The sequence below is a fragment of the Stegostoma tigrinum genome, chromosome 19 (genome assembly GCF_030684315.1).
Source record: "Stegostoma tigrinum isolate sSteTig4 chromosome 19, sSteTig4.hap1, whole genome shotgun sequence".
Lineage (NCBI taxonomy): Eukaryota > Metazoa > Chordata > Chondrichthyes > Orectolobiformes > Stegostomatidae > Stegostoma > Stegostoma tigrinum.
In genome coordinates this window covers 23,912,416-23,933,033 of record NC_081372.1, presented here as the reverse complement: position 1 = coordinate 23,933,033, position 20,618 = coordinate 23,912,416, and the positions used below count along the sequence as shown (strand labels likewise).

Here is a 20,618-nt window from a genome sequence, read left to right as displayed (position 1 = left end):
AAGATTATGGGCTTATTCTTTGCATCCCAATAGCATACCACCTGACCATCATTTTACCCACCAAAATCTTTACATTTCCACTTTAATGCTTTGGAACTGGATGTTTCAGCAATGCTCCAACAAAATTGTTTCATATTCTGAAATCAGTATGCGCCGGATCATGAAAAGATCAAAATTGGAATTTTACACTTTGTGCTACAGGGATGTCTGCATATTCACAATAGGTCTTGCCTTGTCATATCTTGGGCCTCTCTTCCCTAATTTCAACTTTATGTAGTATGTCAAATATTCTTGAAAATCTTTCATAAGTTGTTGCCATGAGCAAATGTATTGTAATTCAAATTATATTTCTCCATCCATAGGTTCATTGCAAGATGTGTATATCCGGCACAGAGTATATGGCACCATGGCTCTATACACAGAGAGACTTTAAATAAGCATTGCTTCTTGTTTTCCCTCCAGCATCAGCAGAGATCTTAACACCCTGCAAAATGTTGGTAATGAATTTGAGGACAAACTGTCAGTAAAACTAGGATGGGAAGTCTGTAGTTAGAATTCAGACTTTTAATACTTTAATTTCCCATTTGATCCAACTCCACTTGTTTTCAGATGCTAAAACTTCATACTTAATTGCTGAAATTCTTCAACAAAAGCTCCTAAAACTTTGCCAATGGATTTTGATGCCAAGGCGATCCTGTACAAAAGAGTCAGTGTGTTCTAGCCACTGAATCCAAGATACTCAGTACAGTTCTCATGCACAGCATTGTCGGTGTTTGCAGCAAAAGAACTGGTTTCATCTCTGTTGAGTCCCAGGAAAATTCCCCTGTTTCTAAGGAATACGACTTAATTATTGTAAAATGTCGGAAGTAACAAATATAGATGGCAACATATTGAGAGTCATTTTATATCTACATGGTATTGGATTCACTCTACAATCTTCTGTTCCTGTCCTTAAGGACAGAGTTCAATGTTATTGCCTACTTGAGAAATGAGGAAGACTTCAGCAGAAACCCCAAATGCCTATTTGTTATTGAACTTGATTTCTTGCATCGCAAGACATTTACTAGAAACAATAACCGATACAGAATAATTACTGTGCGGAAACGCAAAGAATTTGTAGATGTTGTGACGCACAATTATAAATTAGTTTCCGTCATAAGAAAAGTCAACCTTCTATTTCTTTACCATAGCATGTTGTACATCACATTTTATTTTGAAAAACAGGCTCATGGGATAATTTCCAGATTTTGAGCCAGGGCAGTGATACATTTCTAATTTAAATTCTGTGTGATTGGGAGGGGATCTTGGAAATGGTGGCGATCGCGTGTGCCTATTGGCCTGGATTTTCCATGTGATTAAGACCATTGAAATCTTCATCGCAATAACAAAAATACTTTAACAAAAAAGGTGAAATCATATGTTTGGGGCAGGCATATGAATGCGGATAATGTTCACCTGAAATTCCTGTCTATGCTATTACAGCAATTCTTAACCCATTTATTTTGGGTGAATTGTAAATACCAGGAAAAGAAACTTCAAATGAATGCAAGCATTTAAGAACACATATCCCATGGTCATAATATTAACAGCAAAATTGAGACTGCAGAGCTCTGAGACATAGAGGGATCTGTGTGTGTGTGTGTGTGTGTGTGTGTGTATCCATGAATCACATAAGGTTAGTTTGCAGGTACAGCAGTTAATTAGGAAAACTATAGGCTTTTATTGTTTAGAGCAAGGGAAATTGTCTACAAAAAATAGGGAGACTATGCTTTAGCTTTACAGAGAATTGTTCAGACCACTTATGGGATTATTGTGTTTAGTATTGGTCTCGTTACTTAAAGGAGGAGGCAAATGCAATAGGAAGCAGATCCGAGAGTCACTAGACTAATACCTGGAATGATGGAATGGTCTTATGAACAAAGGTTGGACAGGTTAGGCTTGTGGCCATGAACTTAGAAGAGTAAGAGCTGACTTGATCGAAACATACAAGATCCTGTGTGGCCTTGACACGGCATGTATTGAAAGGATGTTTCTTCTTTGGAAGAACCTAAAACCAGGGTCATAGTTTGAAAATAAGAGGTTCCTTGTTTAAGACAGAGAGAACTTATTTTCTCAAAGCATTGTTAGGCTTTGGGACTCTCCTTCTGCAAATTGGTGGAAATAGATGTATGGCAGAGAAAGTTAGATTCTTGATAAGTAGAAGGTGAAAGTGACTACAGATAGATAGGAATGTGGGGTAATCAGGGTGGAGAGGATGTGGGGGTTAAAACTAGTAAACAATAGGTGGAGATAGAATCCAAGAATCCAAAGAGAGAGAAAAACAGTTGAACAGGCAAAGGAATGGTTAAAGTCAGTTTGGGAGAATGAATAGATGTTAATGGGGACAATTAGCAACTGACAGTGGGTGGTGTATGGTAGCATCCTGTGTAATAACAAGGCCTGGGTTCTCACGGGGGGTGGGAGAAAGCCTAGGGAAAGGCGCTCAAGCCCTAAAATTGTTGAACTCAATATTAAGTCTGGAAAGCTGCAGGGTTCTCAAGCAGAAAATGAGGTGCTGTTTTTCCAGCTTTGCACTGAGCTCCACTGGAGTACTGCAGCACGCCTGATATGGACATGCTGGTCAGAGAACACGGTGGCACGTTAAAGCAGCAAGCAAGTGGAAGCTCAGGGCCTTTTTTGCATACAGAACCGAGGTGATCTGCAAAGCAGTCACCCACTCTGCATAATGTATCTATGGATGCTGGAATTCTGAAACAAATGCAGAAATTTCTGTTGAAACTCAGCAGGTCTGGCAGCATCTGTGGAGAGAAATCTAGGAGTGTGGGGTCAGTGAACTTGAAATGTTAATTTTGCTTTCTCTCCACAGATACTGCCAGAGATCTGCTGAGTTTCTCTAGAAATTTCAGTTTTTGGTTGAGGAAAGGAACTCACAAGGAAAGTATTAGGCCAAAAACTGAAATTGCTGCAGAAATTCAGCAGATATCTGTGGACAGAAATTGAATTAATATTTCAAGTCCACTGACTTGCACCCGTCTCCTGATTTCTCTCAAAAGATGTTGCCAGACCTGCTCAGTTTTTCCAGCAATTTCAGTTTTGGCCAATACATCCATGTGAGTTTATTTCTAAGTATTACTCGTTTTCCACTGTTTCTGTTGATTAGGAAATGGTCTACTCAAGCTCTTAATGCATAGTTGAAATGATAACAAACCTCGAATTCGTATTTTTAAGAGTTGGAGTTGGGATTCAGATCTTTAATCCTCACCCGTCCCCCCACTTATGATGCAAACCCACTCATCCTTGGAGGTTGATAAGTCTAGCCCTTCAATTGAGGAACTGTTTCAATTAAAGATTCTGCAATATTACCACTAGATCTTGATGCCATGTAAGCCTTTGCAAACAGCTACGACATGACTGTGTCAAAAAATCTCTTCAAAGCTCATTATTACATCACTTTTTTCATGACCCTCTATTCTGGAGGAGAAAGGCTTCTGTCTCATCCTAAACAACAAACCCGTCACCCCCCACGACCTGTGACCATGGCTCTGATATACTTGACACACTGAGGTGAAAACGGGGGTAACATAGGGAAGACTAACTCTGTCTACCTGCGAATCACACAACATGACAGCAATATATGGGAGATCTGAGATGTGAAAAACAAGTTTAGAGATCAAGGTAATTTAAAATGAAAAGCAAAATTCACATAACTGATGTACTGTCTCATTTTGGAGCACTTGCATGGGCTTCATTTAATTTTTTTTGCCCAAAATGTCTCTTGTGTCAAAGGCTGAAGCGACGAACACTATGGTCCCACATGTAGCATTCCAAAAACACAATTGATCAGAAACCCAATGAAGCTCATGTTACCTTCATCTGCAGATCCTTAGCAAAACCCTGCCCTTATATGATGACGGGTCACCAGAAAAAAATAGAAGGAAGCTGGGAAATACAGAAGATCATGTTCTCATGTTGCATTTTGCTACCGCCATTCATAAATCAACAAAATCAGTTGAAGAATGCAGTAAGCACATCTGTGGGTTTATTTATTTAAAAAAAATCTAATAAGGACTCTCAGCTTTGCACAATAGATTGATCAAACAGTTAATTTAATTGAAAATATGAATAAATAACTTTAATCGGCTCAATGCATTATCCCAAATGCTCTAATTCTGCATACAGCATCAGTGACTGGAAAATACTGGCATTATTTTATTCATGTAAAAAGCAGCAATAACTCAAAAGTGACATAAGTGAAGTTAGCAATCTTTCATGCCAATGAAAGAACTTTATTTATGTGTTGTCAGCTACGTATTTACTGTGTATTACTGTCAAGTAAATATTACCATTCCAATGCAGATCAACTCTGATGTCATGTACCACAGTAGCAAAGTTTTTTTTAATTTGCCAGGGACTTATATGAAAGCATTTTTCAAATTATTATTACTAATATACCTGATGTTGAATAATTCTGGTTTTGATTCAGAATTATAAAATTACCTCGAAGCGAGTTGCTTTATTTGGAATTATTATTGCAACAAATTACAAACATATGAGAAATTTACGATGGATAACATTAATGTCAGCCAAACCCTCAGCTGGAAAATTAAAACCAAGAGTCTTTCCAAGTTTGGTTATCAACAAGTAATGTTTATAATCCGACTGTGAGAGCAACTGTAATACTAGAGGGCAGCAGGCATGAAAAGGTGATCCTGTTCACCAATTATTACAAAGGTCTTAAATCACTGTGGTACAGTGCACCTGCCTGTCTGAATACCTCTGTGCAAGAAAGCAGAAGTTGTTACTGACTTTGACAAATTAATCTGGCTGAGAGTTTGAATTTAACATTGAGAAAAGCCCCAAAGGACTCTCAATGACTGACATTAGCTGCTGAACTAAAACTATAATAGAATGCATGCTCACAGAGACTGCATTGAGCCCTCATTATGGCGTGCTGCCAGTGCATCTTATTGCAAGATTCCAGGTAAAAGATAAAACTTAGCGGTATGTCATACTGCCCCTGAATTCATTGAGTTCTCTATTGAATAATGTGACATTCACTGCAATACATTTGAAAATTATAATTTTCACTTGGAACACACTACCAACAGTTATGTCTGTGATTGTTAACTTTAAATTTTGAGATGCTGCATTTTCTCAATTTGACTGGAAGAATGCAATTCTCATACTTAACAATTGCAAATTCACATTGGTAGCACACCGACAGATTCTATATCATGCCAGAGCAGAAGCTTGTTTTATCAGACTGTTGCCAGCTTTACTCACCTGTTGGCACAGATGGATCTGTGGATGGCTTTTCCCATGTGTTAATTTGCTCCCAGGTGAATCCATTGGTCCCAAGAGCCAGAATGTATCCACAGCTGCTGTAATAATCATCAAATGAGCAACTGCCTGCGGAAAAAAAAAGGATTCAGAAAATAGCTTGAGTACCAAATGTGTGCATGATTGCCCACACATTCACATTGGTGGCTTTTGTACAAAAACAACTCCAAATTCATTAATGTGGACCTCAGGGCTTGGCAAAGTCGATTGCAAAGATCTTTTACAACATATTTGGTTATGCTGTGCCTTTTACTACACGATAATTGGTTTGATTCTGTAAAAGTATATTTATCATGACATTTTCATGCTTTGTTAAAAAAGCTAAATATTAAAACACCAAAGATAATGATAAATGCTAAAGCTCTTGGGCAAAGGGCAGGAAAAGAATGATTAGAGTAACAATTCGATGCATACTTCCAAGGGTAAACAATTGTGCAGTACAATTAAAATGTAAATACTTTTACTGTGACAGAACTATTGAAATTTTCACTGTTGAAATCATACATCTTAAATTTTCCATGTCTGTCAAAAACCTGACTTCATGGATCCCAACCACATTCTGGCCAGAACAATTTTACTGAAGGTATCCTCCTAACTGGTCATCCTTAAAGCTCCCATTTTATTAAGGCAATGGAAAGCTTCTGCTACTGTCAACCCAATCAGAAGATAAGCAGCTTTGCAGACACAGTCATGCCACTGGGAGAGATAAACAAAAGGGGTCAAGAATTGGGACTGCCCAGTGGGGGAGGAAAGTTCATGAGAACATGTCTTAAAAGGAATGAGGGGAAACTGTTCAAGGAGATTTACTGGAGCTATGGGTGCTTTCTTCCCTGCTTGGAGGCCATTCTTTGTGCCTCAGACTCATTGGCTCCAAAGCCAGCCCTCCTTTAGGGTGCTGCAGGAGGTTGAGGTGATTAATTTGGCAGCCACCACAATACAATGACTGGGGTTTGACCAGTCAACAGTAAAACGTCAAATGTTGCGTGAAGGCTGAGCCTGTCAAAGGGTTCTTGTTGTGCACACACCCTTTGTACACCAGCCTGCCAGTGAAAAAATGGAAGTAACCAAAAAGCACAACAGATAGCAACAACTGAGATGGAATTATGATACTGCAGTAATAGCAGGAATACTGCACATGTGCAATGTGAATCTTTCAGCCATGTCAGCAGGCATAACCCTCTGTGAAAAAGCCCTGAACTGGATCTTTAAATGCACTCATTGAATAGGCGTTTGTTTGGAGCGTACAACCACTATGCATCTTGGCCCACCTCTGGGAAATTGCCCCAGCAGCAGAACAGGTTGTGAAGCTGGCTCAATGTGATTGCTGGTTATTTTATTGCACTTTTTCTTCGCCCACTGTATCCCACCTGCCAACCCAGTCATATTTCATATAAAACATATACAAGGTCTGAAAATAGCAAAAAATATCGACCATAGTGTTTTATTCTTATGTAAATTTAATATGTCCGCCTTGCTCTTGGACTCTAGTCCCCGAATTATAAAGCCTGGGATACCAAATGCTTGATTAGACACTCTTCCCATCAGTCCTGCACCTTCAGTGACTTATATATACACTCAGGTCCCTCTTAGCCCTTTCATAATTGAAATTTTCTTTTATGTTGTCACTCTGATTTTCTCCCAAAATTTGTCACTTCACAGTTTTGAATTTCTAAAAAAATCCTCCTCACAATTCATGAAGCTTCCAAGTTTTACATCATTAACAAATTTTGACATTGCGCTGAGTAGACCAAAGCCTAAGTCAAGGCAGCCATCACTGACTCCCAAGAACTCCACTACAAATCTGACTCCAGCCCAAAAAGGTCCAGGGACTGCGATAAAAACCATTAACCAGGAATATCTTCAGAGATAGTGGGAACTGCAGATGCTGGAGAATCTGAGATAACAAGGTGTGGAGCTGGATGAACTCAGCAGGCCAAGCAGCATCAGAGGAGCAGGAAAACTGATGTTTTGGGTCTGGAGCCTTCTTCAGAAATGGAGAATTAGTTTTCTGAAGAAGGCTCCAGACCCGAAACGTCAGCAAGGTTTGCAAGGTTTGCCCTTATTCCTTTCTTTCAACATGGGTGTAATCCTATCCGTTGGCACTCCCCTGAGTCCATGGAAGATTAAAATCTATGGCCAGTGCCTCCACAATTTTGACTCTCAGTTCAGTATTCCTAGATACATCTCATCTGCGTGGTGCTCAGCTTTATAATGGGTTTTATCATATATTTATCCAGAGCTCGTAATGAAAATATATAATTTCTTAACAGAGAGAAAGAAAGAACGTCGACATATACAGTCGGATCATCTCAAAGTGTCCAAAAGCCAACTAAGCATCTTTAGAGTGTTATCACTTTGAGACAGAAATATCATTGCTGACATCTACATTGCAACGTCTGTTGTATTCTAAAACAACACAACAAATAGAGGCAGTTGCTGGCTCAAACAAGACGTCAGGTTTATCCTGCAAATCAACTGGCATGGGGAATAGCACTTTAAGAAACTGCTTCCCTCGTCACAATTCGAGTCATTTTTGGACATCTCACAATCATGTCAGTTACACAGGCTTCTTGATCATCCTCAGGTTATAAGATTTGCATGGCAATTACAGAGTTCCATTGTGCGAAGCCAGAGGGGTCTTTGCTGAGGCCTTTCATTCAGTTAATTGAATCTTGCACAGTGTATACTCCACAACAGTGAAGTCTTTTCTATTTTTAAAACAATTCCCCACCCATTTATCCACAGCAATCATTTCATCCCCAGGCTAATAATCATTCTGGCTTTTCAATACCATGTGGTTCCTCTTTCCTTTGTGTTCGTTGTTTTCTTCTGAGCTCTCCTCCACCGTTAGCCCTTTATGAGATTATGATGGTTCACAACATTTACAGACAATACAGTCACGACGGATTGTCCCAACCCGAGACGTCAACTTTCCTGTTCCTCAGATGCTACCTGGCCTCCTCTATTCCTCCAGCTCCACACTGTGTTATCTCTTATTACAGCCACGATGTCCCTTTTGTATGTTGGGGGTGATTATCTTCCCGCACAATCTGTTTACCAGAGTCAGTCTGGTTCTAAGGTTAAATGATTTGATACAGTATATATTGCTGTTGTCTGTCCCATTGTCAGTGTCTTCAACTGTGTAACACATACATTTTTCTGGTTATTAATAGATTTTTTAAAAATTAGCTTAAGGTTCCACATTAACAACTATGAGGAAGAGCAGATTTTTGTTCTAGTTATGTTGGTTAAAGAATAAATGTTAGTGAGGACACTTATGCAATACAAATTTCTCTTTCCAGTTGAGAGCAGAGCTGGAGCCTTGGTTTAATGCTTCTTCAAAGAAAAAAAATGGCATGTTGAACAATGTAGCACTCCCCGAACACTGTATGAAATGTCAACCTAAGCCTCTGAAGTGGGATGATAACTTCCTGAATTAATAATTAGCCTCCACGGCAGAGGTATTGCTCAATCGGTAGCAGACTGCTGTAAGGATTTAAACATGTGACGGTGTTAAAATCCTTTCCTGAAATCAAATTGACAGCTCATTACCTGAATTACTTGAAGCTGTGAGAAAGATTCCAATGGCAACATAGATCCCAGTACAATATCTTAAATGTTCCCCAGTGTTATTTTTGGACAAAATTTAAATCTCATTTTGAGATTAGTTGACGAGCACTTATCACAGTCAACATGCCTGCTGGCTAATAAATCAGATGCAATAAGTTTAGTATGATCATTTGAAGTAATATCTGTGTCAGTGGATGAGTATCATTGACAGTCACTTGCTTCAATTTTATTAAGGAACTTGCTTATGTTTCTTACGTGGAATAATTCATGAAAATTAAGATGCATGAGATAGAGCCCAAAATATCCACTACTCTACAGTTCGCTCCATTATGATGCACTGTAGACTAATTTTATCACCACTCCGCAAGAGCATGTAAGACCATAAGACCCAGGAGCAAAAGTCATTCAGCCCACCATTCACTGAGATCACAGCCTTCTCTGAATTTTCATTTGGAAAGCAAGCTGCTTTTCAAAGTTCAATGATCAATTTCAGCTCACAATTCCAAATAAAGAATGAGAAAAATAAAACCAGTGACAATATTAACATAATCTTCAACTGCATTTTCCGGCTTTTCTCCATAACCCTTGAGTCCTTACAATTAAAAATCTGTCTATCTCAGCCTTGAATACAATTAATGACCCAACCTCAAGGGTCCTGGGGAAAAACAATTCCACAGATTCACTACCCTCAGAAGAAAGTCACCTCTTTTCTGTCTTAAATGTTTGACACCTTATTCTGAGATTGTGCCCGCAGGGGGAAACAAGCTTTCCAATTGAGCCCTGTTCAGTCCCCTAAGAATCTTGCATGTTTAAGTTAAGTTGCTTTGCATTCTTCCACATTCTAATTAGCATAGACCCAATCCACTAGCCTCTCCTCATAAGACAGTCCCTCCATGCCTGAATCAGCCTAATGTCTCCAATGCCAACATTGATGCATTGCAAAGAGTTCCCAGAAGAATAACAAGGATGAATTCTTAAGGACAAAGTAAGGAGGAAAGACTCTGGTGCCCGCTTGAATCTTTTCTGGAGAAAAGTAGATTCAGATGATACAAAATTCAAATTTTTGCAATGTCTACGTAAGTATACGATTTGGTATGTTGGCATGTGAGCATGTATTCATAGACCGTGAGCAAGACTGATGGATACCATTTTGTTTCTGTTTCAATTGGTGGGTGTATAGAAGAGAGTATAGAAGAGACAATGGATAAAAGAAATAATTCTAGGCTAATTGATTTTTACTTGAATAGTGTAGGTTAGATGGGCTTGAGATCGGTATGACAGGTCGGCACAACATCGAGGGCCGAAGGGCCTGTACTGCGCTGTAATGTTCTACGTTCTATGTTTAACTGTTGAGAAAGGGAATAAATGGCTACTGGAATTATTAATTCTGTTCACCTTACAAGATATTAGAAGGACATGTTTAGAAATTCTGGTCTCCTCAAAAACTATCATGACTCAATCCCATTCCTGGCATTTGAGATGATGTTAACATTAATATTGGGTGTACATAGTAGCTATAAAACACTTGCTGGGGCTATCCGTCAATAAATCACTTCAGGAAAGGCATAGTTTGATGTGACCGAAAATTTCATCACTGCTGCTCTGTTGCAAGTGTTCACAATGTTTAAAGAGGAAACAAACTGCTCTGTTATTCACTACTATTTGGTAATGATTTTGAAGTCTAAGTAAGGTCCTGTGTGGCAAGTAAATCTACTTTGTTCAAGTCTATCCCTGATTGCCACTTTCACAACATTACCCTTAGATGTAAATGGTGACAGTGCCAAGGATGTTGTTATATTACGAACAGTTGCTTCATGATAACTAAATGGGCCCAACCCCACTCTACTGTAATTTACTGGTATAGTGAGCTTGAGGGAGAACTGTGGTCAGATTGGGGTTTGGTTCAACTTTCTTGCCCTTCACTTTACTCTTCCAAATTTCCACCTTTTTAGAGATAGGAATCTCCTGTTAGGTTCAAAGCCTTGCATCCTGAAATTCCTAAAGTCAGGGCAATGGCAGCGGAAGAAAGTAGAATTCTGTAATTTGTAACCAACAAGATTCCATTCCTTGTCAGCTCCATCAGTTTCATGAGGGGAACATAATAAGAAGATTCTAATAAATAGGCAGGCAAGTTACAATACTACTTAAATTACATGAGGAAGAGGAAGAATGGCAGTAGGTGAAATGCTTATTTAGAGAGCAGACGCAGACAAAATGTGCAGAGTAGCCTCCTTTGTGCTGTAACAATTATGAGATTCTGTGAAATGACAGAATACGGAAGATGACATATTTCCTTCAGTTCTGTTCTTAACTCAAAACTTCAAACCCCACCCAGCACACCTGAGGTACTGGTCACAACCTCAATGTTATATTTAATGCAAACTGGAGCATCTGGCCACTTCTTTGTATAATCACTGAGGTGGTCAATTCCCACTTCCATAAAATTGCACTGTTCTTCCCCTGTGTTGGCTGAGCTTTGACTGAAACCCTCAGTAATGCTTGTGTTATATCCAGACTTGATAATTCTAAAGTACTTCTGACCAGCCTCTCAGATTTTTCTCTCCATAAACTATGCGGTTACCAAAGCTCTGTTGCCTGTTCCCCTGCTCACAAAGTCCCAGTTATCCATTGTCCATGGGCTTACCGTCTATCCTTCGTTCATTGATTTCAAAATGCTCATCTTTGTTTACATATCCTCCTTGACTTCATTTTTCCTTACCTTTGCAATCTGGTTTAGCCTCAATCTCTGACATACATGGATTGCCCCAACTCGAGCTGACCAACATTTGGTCATTTGCTTATCACCACTTTACCTGGCTCAGTACTAAATTTTGCCTGAAGTTAAAACAAGTTAGATAAAAAAAAGTTATTCTATTTGTTGTCATTGCAGCAATACTGGGCATCAAGGATGCCACAGAATTTTTGGTTTCCTCTATTTGCACTAATGGTTCATATTGCAAAATTGTAATGCCACATCTAGCAATGCAGTCAACCACAGCACTGTTTACAGAGCTTGCAGGTTTGCTCTGGATATGGCAGCGAGAGTGAGGTGCTGTGTTGAAATTTGTCTCTCCCACTTCAGCCAGCTCCCACATTATACTATCAGCAATATGGGCAAATAATGTAAAGGGTCAAATTACCCCCCTTCTCAATTTCTGTCAGCGGTGGCTCAGATCTTCTCCTCAAGATCACTCCAGCATTTGGTGGGCCCAGGGAGGAATGGGATCAGTGATGGATGAAAATATCATGTGTATAGTGAAAGCAGTTGGCTGCATTGATAGGCATTAACCACAAAATACTTTTCATTAATGCAGTTAAAGGTAATTTTCACAATACATCTGGATGAATCATCGCAAAACAAATCTTATCACATATCTGATCATTGATTTTCATTCTGCCATTATAATTATAAAGCTGTAATTTCTCCCTCCAGGATAGATTAAGGCATTTTTCTATGATATGATTATAACCTCTTCCTCTAATCTGTTAATTGCTTTACTGTTTTGACGTTACTATAGATACTGATCTATTCTCCTTGTTATATATTTGTGTTATACTTGAATCATGCAATTTGTTATCTTGTCAAAGAGGAATCATTAAATCCTATGAGTGGTATTTCATCTATTAGTGAGGAACAAAGCAGTATAAATGTGTACAGAATTGATTTGTTACATTACATAATTAAGTCAAGTAAGCATAGGGCTTCTAATTTCAGTGCACATGAACATTTTGGATACTTCATAAATGTATCATAGAAATAATGTAATGTTAGATCATTTGTCTTTAATTTTTCTTCACACTGAATAGTAATATTGAGCTCCATAGTGACATGTTTGCAGTTTTGCTAAAAATTTCTGAAAAATACCTGATGCAACCAGGTCTTGTAATGCTAAACATGAAATTTGGTTCAAATTTTCTCCTTACAAAACTAAAAAAAAATTTGGTGAACTTTATTCAATGGAATTACCAGTTTTTCATGAATTAATTAGATTTTAAGGGTGACTGTTGAGATGTCAGTGAAGCATTTGTTACACTTGTAAAGAGAAGTGGGAGAACTCAACCATTTAGGGTTAGGGCCCAATTTAAATTGCAATGTAAGTTGTAGTCTTCAAACGGGTGCCCTGTTGCAGTTTACAAACTGTGAAAGGCAACTGACCAAATTCAATGCCAAGTTAGCCAGAAGATTGTAAATGGGGCTGGGGCGAGGCAAGCTGATCCCAGAGAAGCTTGAGTGAGGCTGCAGTAATTTTGTTGCATAATTTGCTCTGCTGGTCCCACTCAAAGTATCACCACCAACATACCTTGAGCAGTCCTTCCAGTAAATTAGTTTGGTTGCTTAATGCCAAGTGAATGCACATTCAGCCCAGTTACACCAGAAAACCTTTAAAAGAAAACATCCTTAAAATTACAGACACGGCCCTGTAAACAATCGCAGACCGTGAGCTTCATAATCAAACAGTCTTATATCCAAAACATGGCAACAGACTGTTTACCCATTTAGAGGCCCACCAGTGACTTGGAATAAGATAGACTTTGATGTCAGTGACATAGCTCTAACCTTGCCTCAATTGTTAAAAGTAGAAGAAATGGTGAAGAAATAGGTGACAATTGAAAATCACCCCTAAAGATACTTGCCTGGAAATTATGTTCTGCTACAAAATACATAATTTGTTTGTCAGCCTAGCATCTGACTCATGGCAGCGATAAAGAACTTTTAGATGAAGCTGCTGTAAAGTTTACACAGTAGTTTACTTTTAATTACGATGGATTTCGAATTCTCACCCTATCGGAACACATTCTGATTCTAAAATCTAAAGAACATTGGCACGGGTGGCAAAGAAGGCTCACAATCACTGAAGTGGAAAAACAATACATCCAATGAAACTTAACGCAAGCTGGAGAAACAACACCTCATTTCCCACTTATGCACTTTACAGCCTCTTGGATTCAATACTGGGTTCTACAATTTCAGAGTATGTTCTCTGCATCATCCTCTGGCCATGATTTTTGTATGTCTTGTTGGCTTTACTCTCAGCAGAGCTGATCTATTTTCTCCTATTTTACACATTTCTCACTCCTTTCCCCACCATTATCATTGCCTTTGTTCTTTGTTCTGGGAACCCTTAAAATCTTTTCTATTTGCTTCTCTCCTTCTATCAACAGCATAAGAAAACACCATGTTCCAGCTCTTTTGTTTCTGAAGAGTCATCATATTGGACTCTGAAAAGTTAAATTTGTTTCTCTAACCACAGATCCTGCCAGACCTGCCGAATTTCTCCAGCACTTTCTTTTCCTATTTCATATTTCCAGCAATTAAAGTATTTCACTTTCATTAAAAGAAAGCTTCAAGGCGTCATAACATGAGGCCATAGTTCTGCATTATTTAAAGACATAGTGCACTTTTAATTACATGTGTGTCCAAAAAAAACAGCATATAGCTAAAGGATTAGTAGTTTCTGTCTAAGAAAGCTCTATGTAAACCCAATAAATATGGAGTGTCCGTGAAATCTTCAAAGAGACTGAAAAGGAAGAAATAATGAATGACAGACTACTCCTCTCAGCAGGAAGCCATTTCCTGCAGATATGCTTGTTTTTTAATGTTGCAGAAATAAAAGACTTAAAAACTAACTGCAACCCCTTGCCTTTGCGTGTTGATGGGCTGCTGTCTTAGTGTGGAATTGTGTACTATGAAAGTCACAGCTTGAGGACAGCCATTAGACATACTGGAGCTGCAAATAAAATAACATCTCACCTGTGTGCTGAGTGCTAGAAGCCAAGTAAAGCAGTAAAATCACCATTAAGCCCGACACAAAACAAAGATCTGTCAGCTAAGTGTAAAGCCGAGAATCTTGAAATCAATAGCTTCACTACCAATGTCAGTGTTACTGGTACAATTGAATTTCATGGCTGCAGGTTACATGATCCATTCTTCATGGAACTCACAGCCTGATCTGTATTTCTTTTTTACTATTACCTTTTTACGCAATTCACAATTCTATAATATGCACATTCATGTGTGCATTCGCACATTATGTTTTACCATCTTTTCTTTTAAATAAAGAGTACACCCTATGTTTAACTCAAGACAACTCAGTTAAGCTGGTGCTTGGCCTGCTGTGTTCATCCAGCTCCACACTTTGTTACGTCGGATTCTCCAGCATCTGCAGTTCCCATTATCTCACTTAATTAGGCTTTTCTTTAATATATGAGAATATGTCAGTTGGAAACTGGTATCCACAAGGGTAGGATCCTTTTAAAATTAATGCTGTTGTGACCAACAAAAAGAGGGATTGAATTAAGAATGGCAACCAGACCACGCCTCCTCACCAAAGACCACAACTTTTTGGGGATAAGCCATCTGAAGAGTTTACTTCAGGACTTCAGCGCTCTGTACAAAAGTTAAAAATTAAAAACAAAAAGTATTGCTCTGGATGTCACCATTCCCACGCATCCTCTCACCCCCACACACTATCAAACCGTGCCCCCCAGTGCCTCTTTCATGGCAACCTATGTTACCTAAACCTTCTACCCCTCCCCATGGCCTCTCATACCCGACCCCCATGCTCCTTTTTCCATTCTCCACAACTCCATCCATTTTTTCTTTTAGTGTCTACATTCACCACACACCACATATCATGCTAACTCGCCTAACAGCTGCAAAAGATCTATGCAAACTGAAGAAAATGCAAAATTCCATGACTTGAAGTTCCATATTATAAATTGCATTCTTATTTAAAAAAATATTCACACACACATTTAAACAGGGCTTCACATTTGCTTCACATTTCTTGACACTTGTAGACAAGTCTTGACAGGTCATGGCATACCTTGCCAGTTACTGACACTTTTTGATCGTAACAGGTTGAAACTTCTAGACAAACTGATACTTCTTGACATACCTTTGATATCCTTGAAAGTTGCATCGCAGGTAAACAGGGTAGTGAAGGTGTTTGGTGCACTTCCCTTCATCAGTGACAGCATTGAGTAGAAGAGTTAGGACACTGTGTTATAGCTGTACAAGACATTGGTCAGGCAACATTTGGAATACTGCATAAGTCTCATGTCTGTCGTCTGCAAGGTGTTAGAAAGGATTCTGAGGGATAGGATTTATGGCCATCTGGAAGAGCATGGCTTGATCAAATGCAGTCAACACGGCTTTGTGAGGGGCAGGTCATGCCTCACAAACCTTATCGAGTTCTTTGAGGATGTGACTAGAAGAGTTGATGAGGGTCGAACTGTGGATGTGGTGTATATGGGCTTCAGTAAGGCATTTGATAAGGTTGCCCATGGTAGGGTCATTCAGAAGGTCAAGAGGAATGGGATACAGGGGAACTTAGCTGTCTGGATACAGAATTGGCTGGCCAACGGAAGGCAACGAGTGGTAGTAGAAGGAAAATATTCTTCCTGGAAGTCAGTGGTGAGTGGTGTTCCACAGTGCTCTGTCCTTGGGCCTCTACTGTTTGTAATTTTTATTAATGACTTGGATGAGGGGATTGAAGGATGGGTCAGCAAGTTTGCAGACAACACAAAGGTTGGAGGTGTCGTTGACAGTATAAAGGGCTGTTGTAGGCTGCAGCGGGACATTGACAGGATGCAGAGATGGGCTGAGAGGTGACAGATGGAGTTCAACCTGGATAAATGCGAGGTGATGCATTTTGGAAGGTTGAATTTGAAAGCTGAGTATAGGATTAAGGATAGGATTCTTGGCAGCGTGGAGGAACAGAGGGATCTTGGTGTGCAGATACATAGATCCCTTAAAATGGCCACCCAAGTGGACAGGGTTGTTAAGAAAGCATATGGTGTTTTGGCTTTCATCAGGGGGATTGAGTTTAAGAGCCATGAGATCTTGTTGCAGCTCTATAAAACTTTGGTTAGACCGCACTTGGAATACTGCGTCCAGTTCTGGTCGCCCTATTATAGGAAAGATGTGGATGCTTTGGAGAGGGTTCAGAGGAGGTTTACCAGGATGCTTCCTGGACTGGAGGGCTTATCTTATGAAGAGAGGTTGACTGAGCTCGGACTTTTTTCATTGGAGAAAAGGAGGAGGAGAGGGGACCTAATTGAGGTATACAAGATAATGAGAGGCACAGATAGAGTTGATAGCCAGAGACTATTTCCCAGGGCAGAAATGGCTAACACGAGGGGTCATAGTTTTAAGCTGGTTGGTGGAAAGTATAGAGGGGCTGTCAGAGGTGGGTTCTTTACACAGAGAGTTGTGAGCAGCAGTTGTGGAAGCAAGGTCATTGGGGTCATTTAAGTGACTGCTGGACATGTATATGGTCACAGAAATTTGAGGGTGCATACATGAGGATCAATGGTCGGCACAACATCGTGGGCTGAAGGGCCTGTTCTGTGCTGTACTGTTCTATGTTCTATGTTCTATGTTCTATGTTCTAAATCTGGTTGCCATGCTGTCGAGAGGATGTTATTAAACTGAAAAGGGTACAAAAAAGGTTCACAAGGATGGTACCAAGGCTGGAGGGTTTGAGTTATAAGGAGTGGTTGGATAGTCTGGAGCATTTATCCTCTTGGAGCATTAAGAAGCTGCAGGCTGACCTTACAGAGGTTTATAAAATCATGATGGGAATAGATATGGCGAATAGCCAAGGTAGGGGAGTCCAAAACTAGAGGGGCATAGGTTTAAAGTGAGAGGGGAAAAGATTTAAAAGGGGCCTGAAAGGCAACTTTTTCACACGTATATGGAAATAGATGCCAGGGGAAATGAAAGAGGTAGAGACAATTGGTATACTTAAAAGACATTTGGAAAGAGACATGGATTGAAAATGTTTAAGACGGATATTGTCCAAATGCAGGCAAATGGTAATATTTCAGTTCAGGAATTCTGGTTGGCATGGAGAAGTTGGGCTGAAGGCTTTGTTCCTGTGCTGTATGACTCTGTATCTTGACAGGTTGGCATATTGGTCAGTTCAAAGGTTTATATGCACCAATCACCTCCATGGTTAATAGTCCCAAATGGCACATGATCACCACTCTCTTCACCACCCATCCCCTGCACAACCCGTGGAATTTCCATGATCTCCACTCTCAATGCATCTTGGGTCCATATCCACAGGGGCTTGCTCTTATTTTGTCCAATTTCCACGCTCTGACTTCTAGAAACCAGGGAATACAAATCAGATTTGATTTTAGGCAGCTGGTCATTTAAATGTCCAGCTGTGTCCACCAGCTATGCATCTGTAAATCAGGGTCTGCCACCAATCATGTCCCAGCAAAAACTGAAAATTCTGGGTTTAAGGAAGGACTCGGGTTCCTGACGTCTTTCACCATGATGGTGAAGTACTCCACTGCAGCAAAAATCAAGGCCTTAGAACACTTTTCACAACCATCAAATGACTCAAAGCACTTGACACCCATTAAAACACTTTGACATGTAGTCCCCGTTTAGTACAAAACACTGCAAGCTCCCACAAGCAGCAATATGATGATGACCATATATATTGTTCTTGTGATGTTGCTGCTGACATTCTTTGCTTTATTTGAAGTTGTGCTATGGCATCATTTACATCCATATGAGGGGGCAAAGGGGGTTGAATATTCAATCAAAATACAGCATATCCTACTGTTTCCACTGTCTTCCCTCCAGAAGGATATTATACCTGACGCAGCAATGCTTACTTCATCCCTCATAACATAAAGGAGCTGGCATGGATAACAGGATAGGTAAGTTCCAACAGACATTTGTTACAACCGGATATTATATACAGTTATTTACATTCATAGACACACCAGTTTCAAGGATGACCTTGGACAAATTTGCTTTTCATTTATTCATTCACAGATGAGGGCATTACTGGCTAGGCCAGAATTTACTGCACATCCCTAATTTCCCAGAGGGCAGTCTAACAGTCTGGACTCACAAGTAGGGCAGATCAGGTCAGGATGGCAGTTTTCTTCTCTAGACGACATTAGTAAACCAGATGAAGTTTCCCAACAATCAACAATAGATTTGCAATCTTTATCTGATCCATTAAATCCAATTTTAATTGAATTCAAATTCCACTATCTGCCCAAGTCCCCAGAATATTACCTGGGTCTCTGGGTTAATAGCGGAGAGATAATACCACACGGTCATTGAGTCCTCGACAAAGGGGAGTATGTTACAGAAGAGCATGTTTCTATAAGTGTGTCATGTGATCAAAATTAGTAAATACTTAACTAAAGCAATCATTAAACATGTCAGCCATTTCCTGACTTTCAGTCTATAGTGGACCAATATTGCTCCTGATCAGAAAAACAAAAAAATGCTGGTAATCACAATAGGTCAGGCAGCGTCCATGGGCAGAAAGTAAGCTAACGTTTAGAGTCAGATTCCAGCATCTGCTGTAATTTGCTCCCACATTGCTGCTGACCTCCTGCTTTCCCCTTATGTAACTATAAAAGTTCTACTTACTTATTTTGATGTCTTTCAGGTTTCCTTTCATGGTCCCTTTTAGTAGCTCTTATAAGTTGCTTTTGATTCTTTCCAACTCAGCAGGATCTGTGCTGTTCTTTGCGGTTTTGCAAGCCCAAAAATCTTTAGTTGTCCGTGGTTGATTCATTTTGTGAAGTAGTGCTTCTCCCTCTCAGGGGCATAAACTGGTTTTGTTTTATGTTAAGTGTTTATTTTAAGCATCCTCCACTGCTCCTTAGTTGTTTTACATATTAGAGGACTTTCCCAGTATCTGTCCCATCTTGTTCAAATCGGCCTTACCTAAATCTGAAACTCTAGGAGCTGACTCATGCTTTTCACTTTCAAATGTGACATTGAACTTGATCATATTATGATCACTGTTTAATAAATGTTCATGCACAATGAGGTAGCTACTTAAATATAGCTCATTACTCATGGTTAACTCCAATTATCACTTTGCTCCTCATTGCATCCGGGTCATACTGCTGGAGGAAACCTCCCCAGGCATACTCCAGAAATTAACTACATTTCTCTTAGGTGCTTGCCTGCCCCTAATCCATGTTAAAATTAAAATCCCCAATTAATTCTATTCTGGCTTTGTATAAATACAGAAATTAGGCAAGTGTGTAGCAATCTAGCACTTCAGAGCTGCTATCAGGGGGTTTATAAACACCTATTACAGTTGTAGGTCCTTTACCTCAGTTCCACCTGTCTTTACTGAATGCTTTCTCCTCATTATTTCCTCCATTATATCACAGAATCCCTACAGTCTGGAAGGAGGTTATTTGGCCCAATGAGTCCATACCGGACCACCAAAGAGCACTTCTCCCAGGCCACTTCTGTACAACATCCCTGTAATTTTGCATTTCCCATGGCTAATCACCAAGATTGCACATCCCTACACATTGTGGGCAACTCAGCATGGCCATTCCACACAATCTGCACATCTTTGTGACTGTGGGAGAAAACCCATAAAGACACAGGGAGAATGTGCAAACTCCATTCAGTCGCCTGAAGGTGGCATTGAATCCGGGTCCCTTTTGCTGTGAGGGAGCAGTGCTAACCACTGAGCCGCCAAGCCACTTATAGGATTGAGTTCAATGTAGCATTTGGAAGAGTGAAAATATTGAAATAATTTTGCTTTTAACTGGTAAGACTTCTCCACCGCCTCTCCCATTTTCCGTATCTGCCCTGTAAAACTTCTAACCTGGTATATTCTATCCTAATCCTGGCTACCCTGCAGCCGTGTGTCAGTAATGGCTATTTGATCATAATCTTTGAAGTTGTGCTGCAGCTC

At 39.7% G+C, this 20,618-nt stretch overlaps 1 protein-coding gene across 7 annotated transcripts in view; it reads right to left on the bottom strand.

Annotated features, from left to right (window-relative positions):
* Positions 1–20,618, bottom strand: part of LOC125461272 (receptor-type tyrosine-protein phosphatase T) — a 1,279,761-nt gene that overhangs the window by 951,571 nt on the left and 307,572 nt on the right. For all 7 annotated transcript variants that reach the window (XM_048549829.2, XM_048549830.2, XM_048549831.2 and 4 more), the window contains one exon: positions 5,284–5,409. In XM_048549829.2, the coding sequence (XP_048405786.1) occupies positions 5,284–5,409 (126 nt within the window). The remainder of the gene's footprint in view (positions 1–5,283; positions 5,410–20,618) is intronic.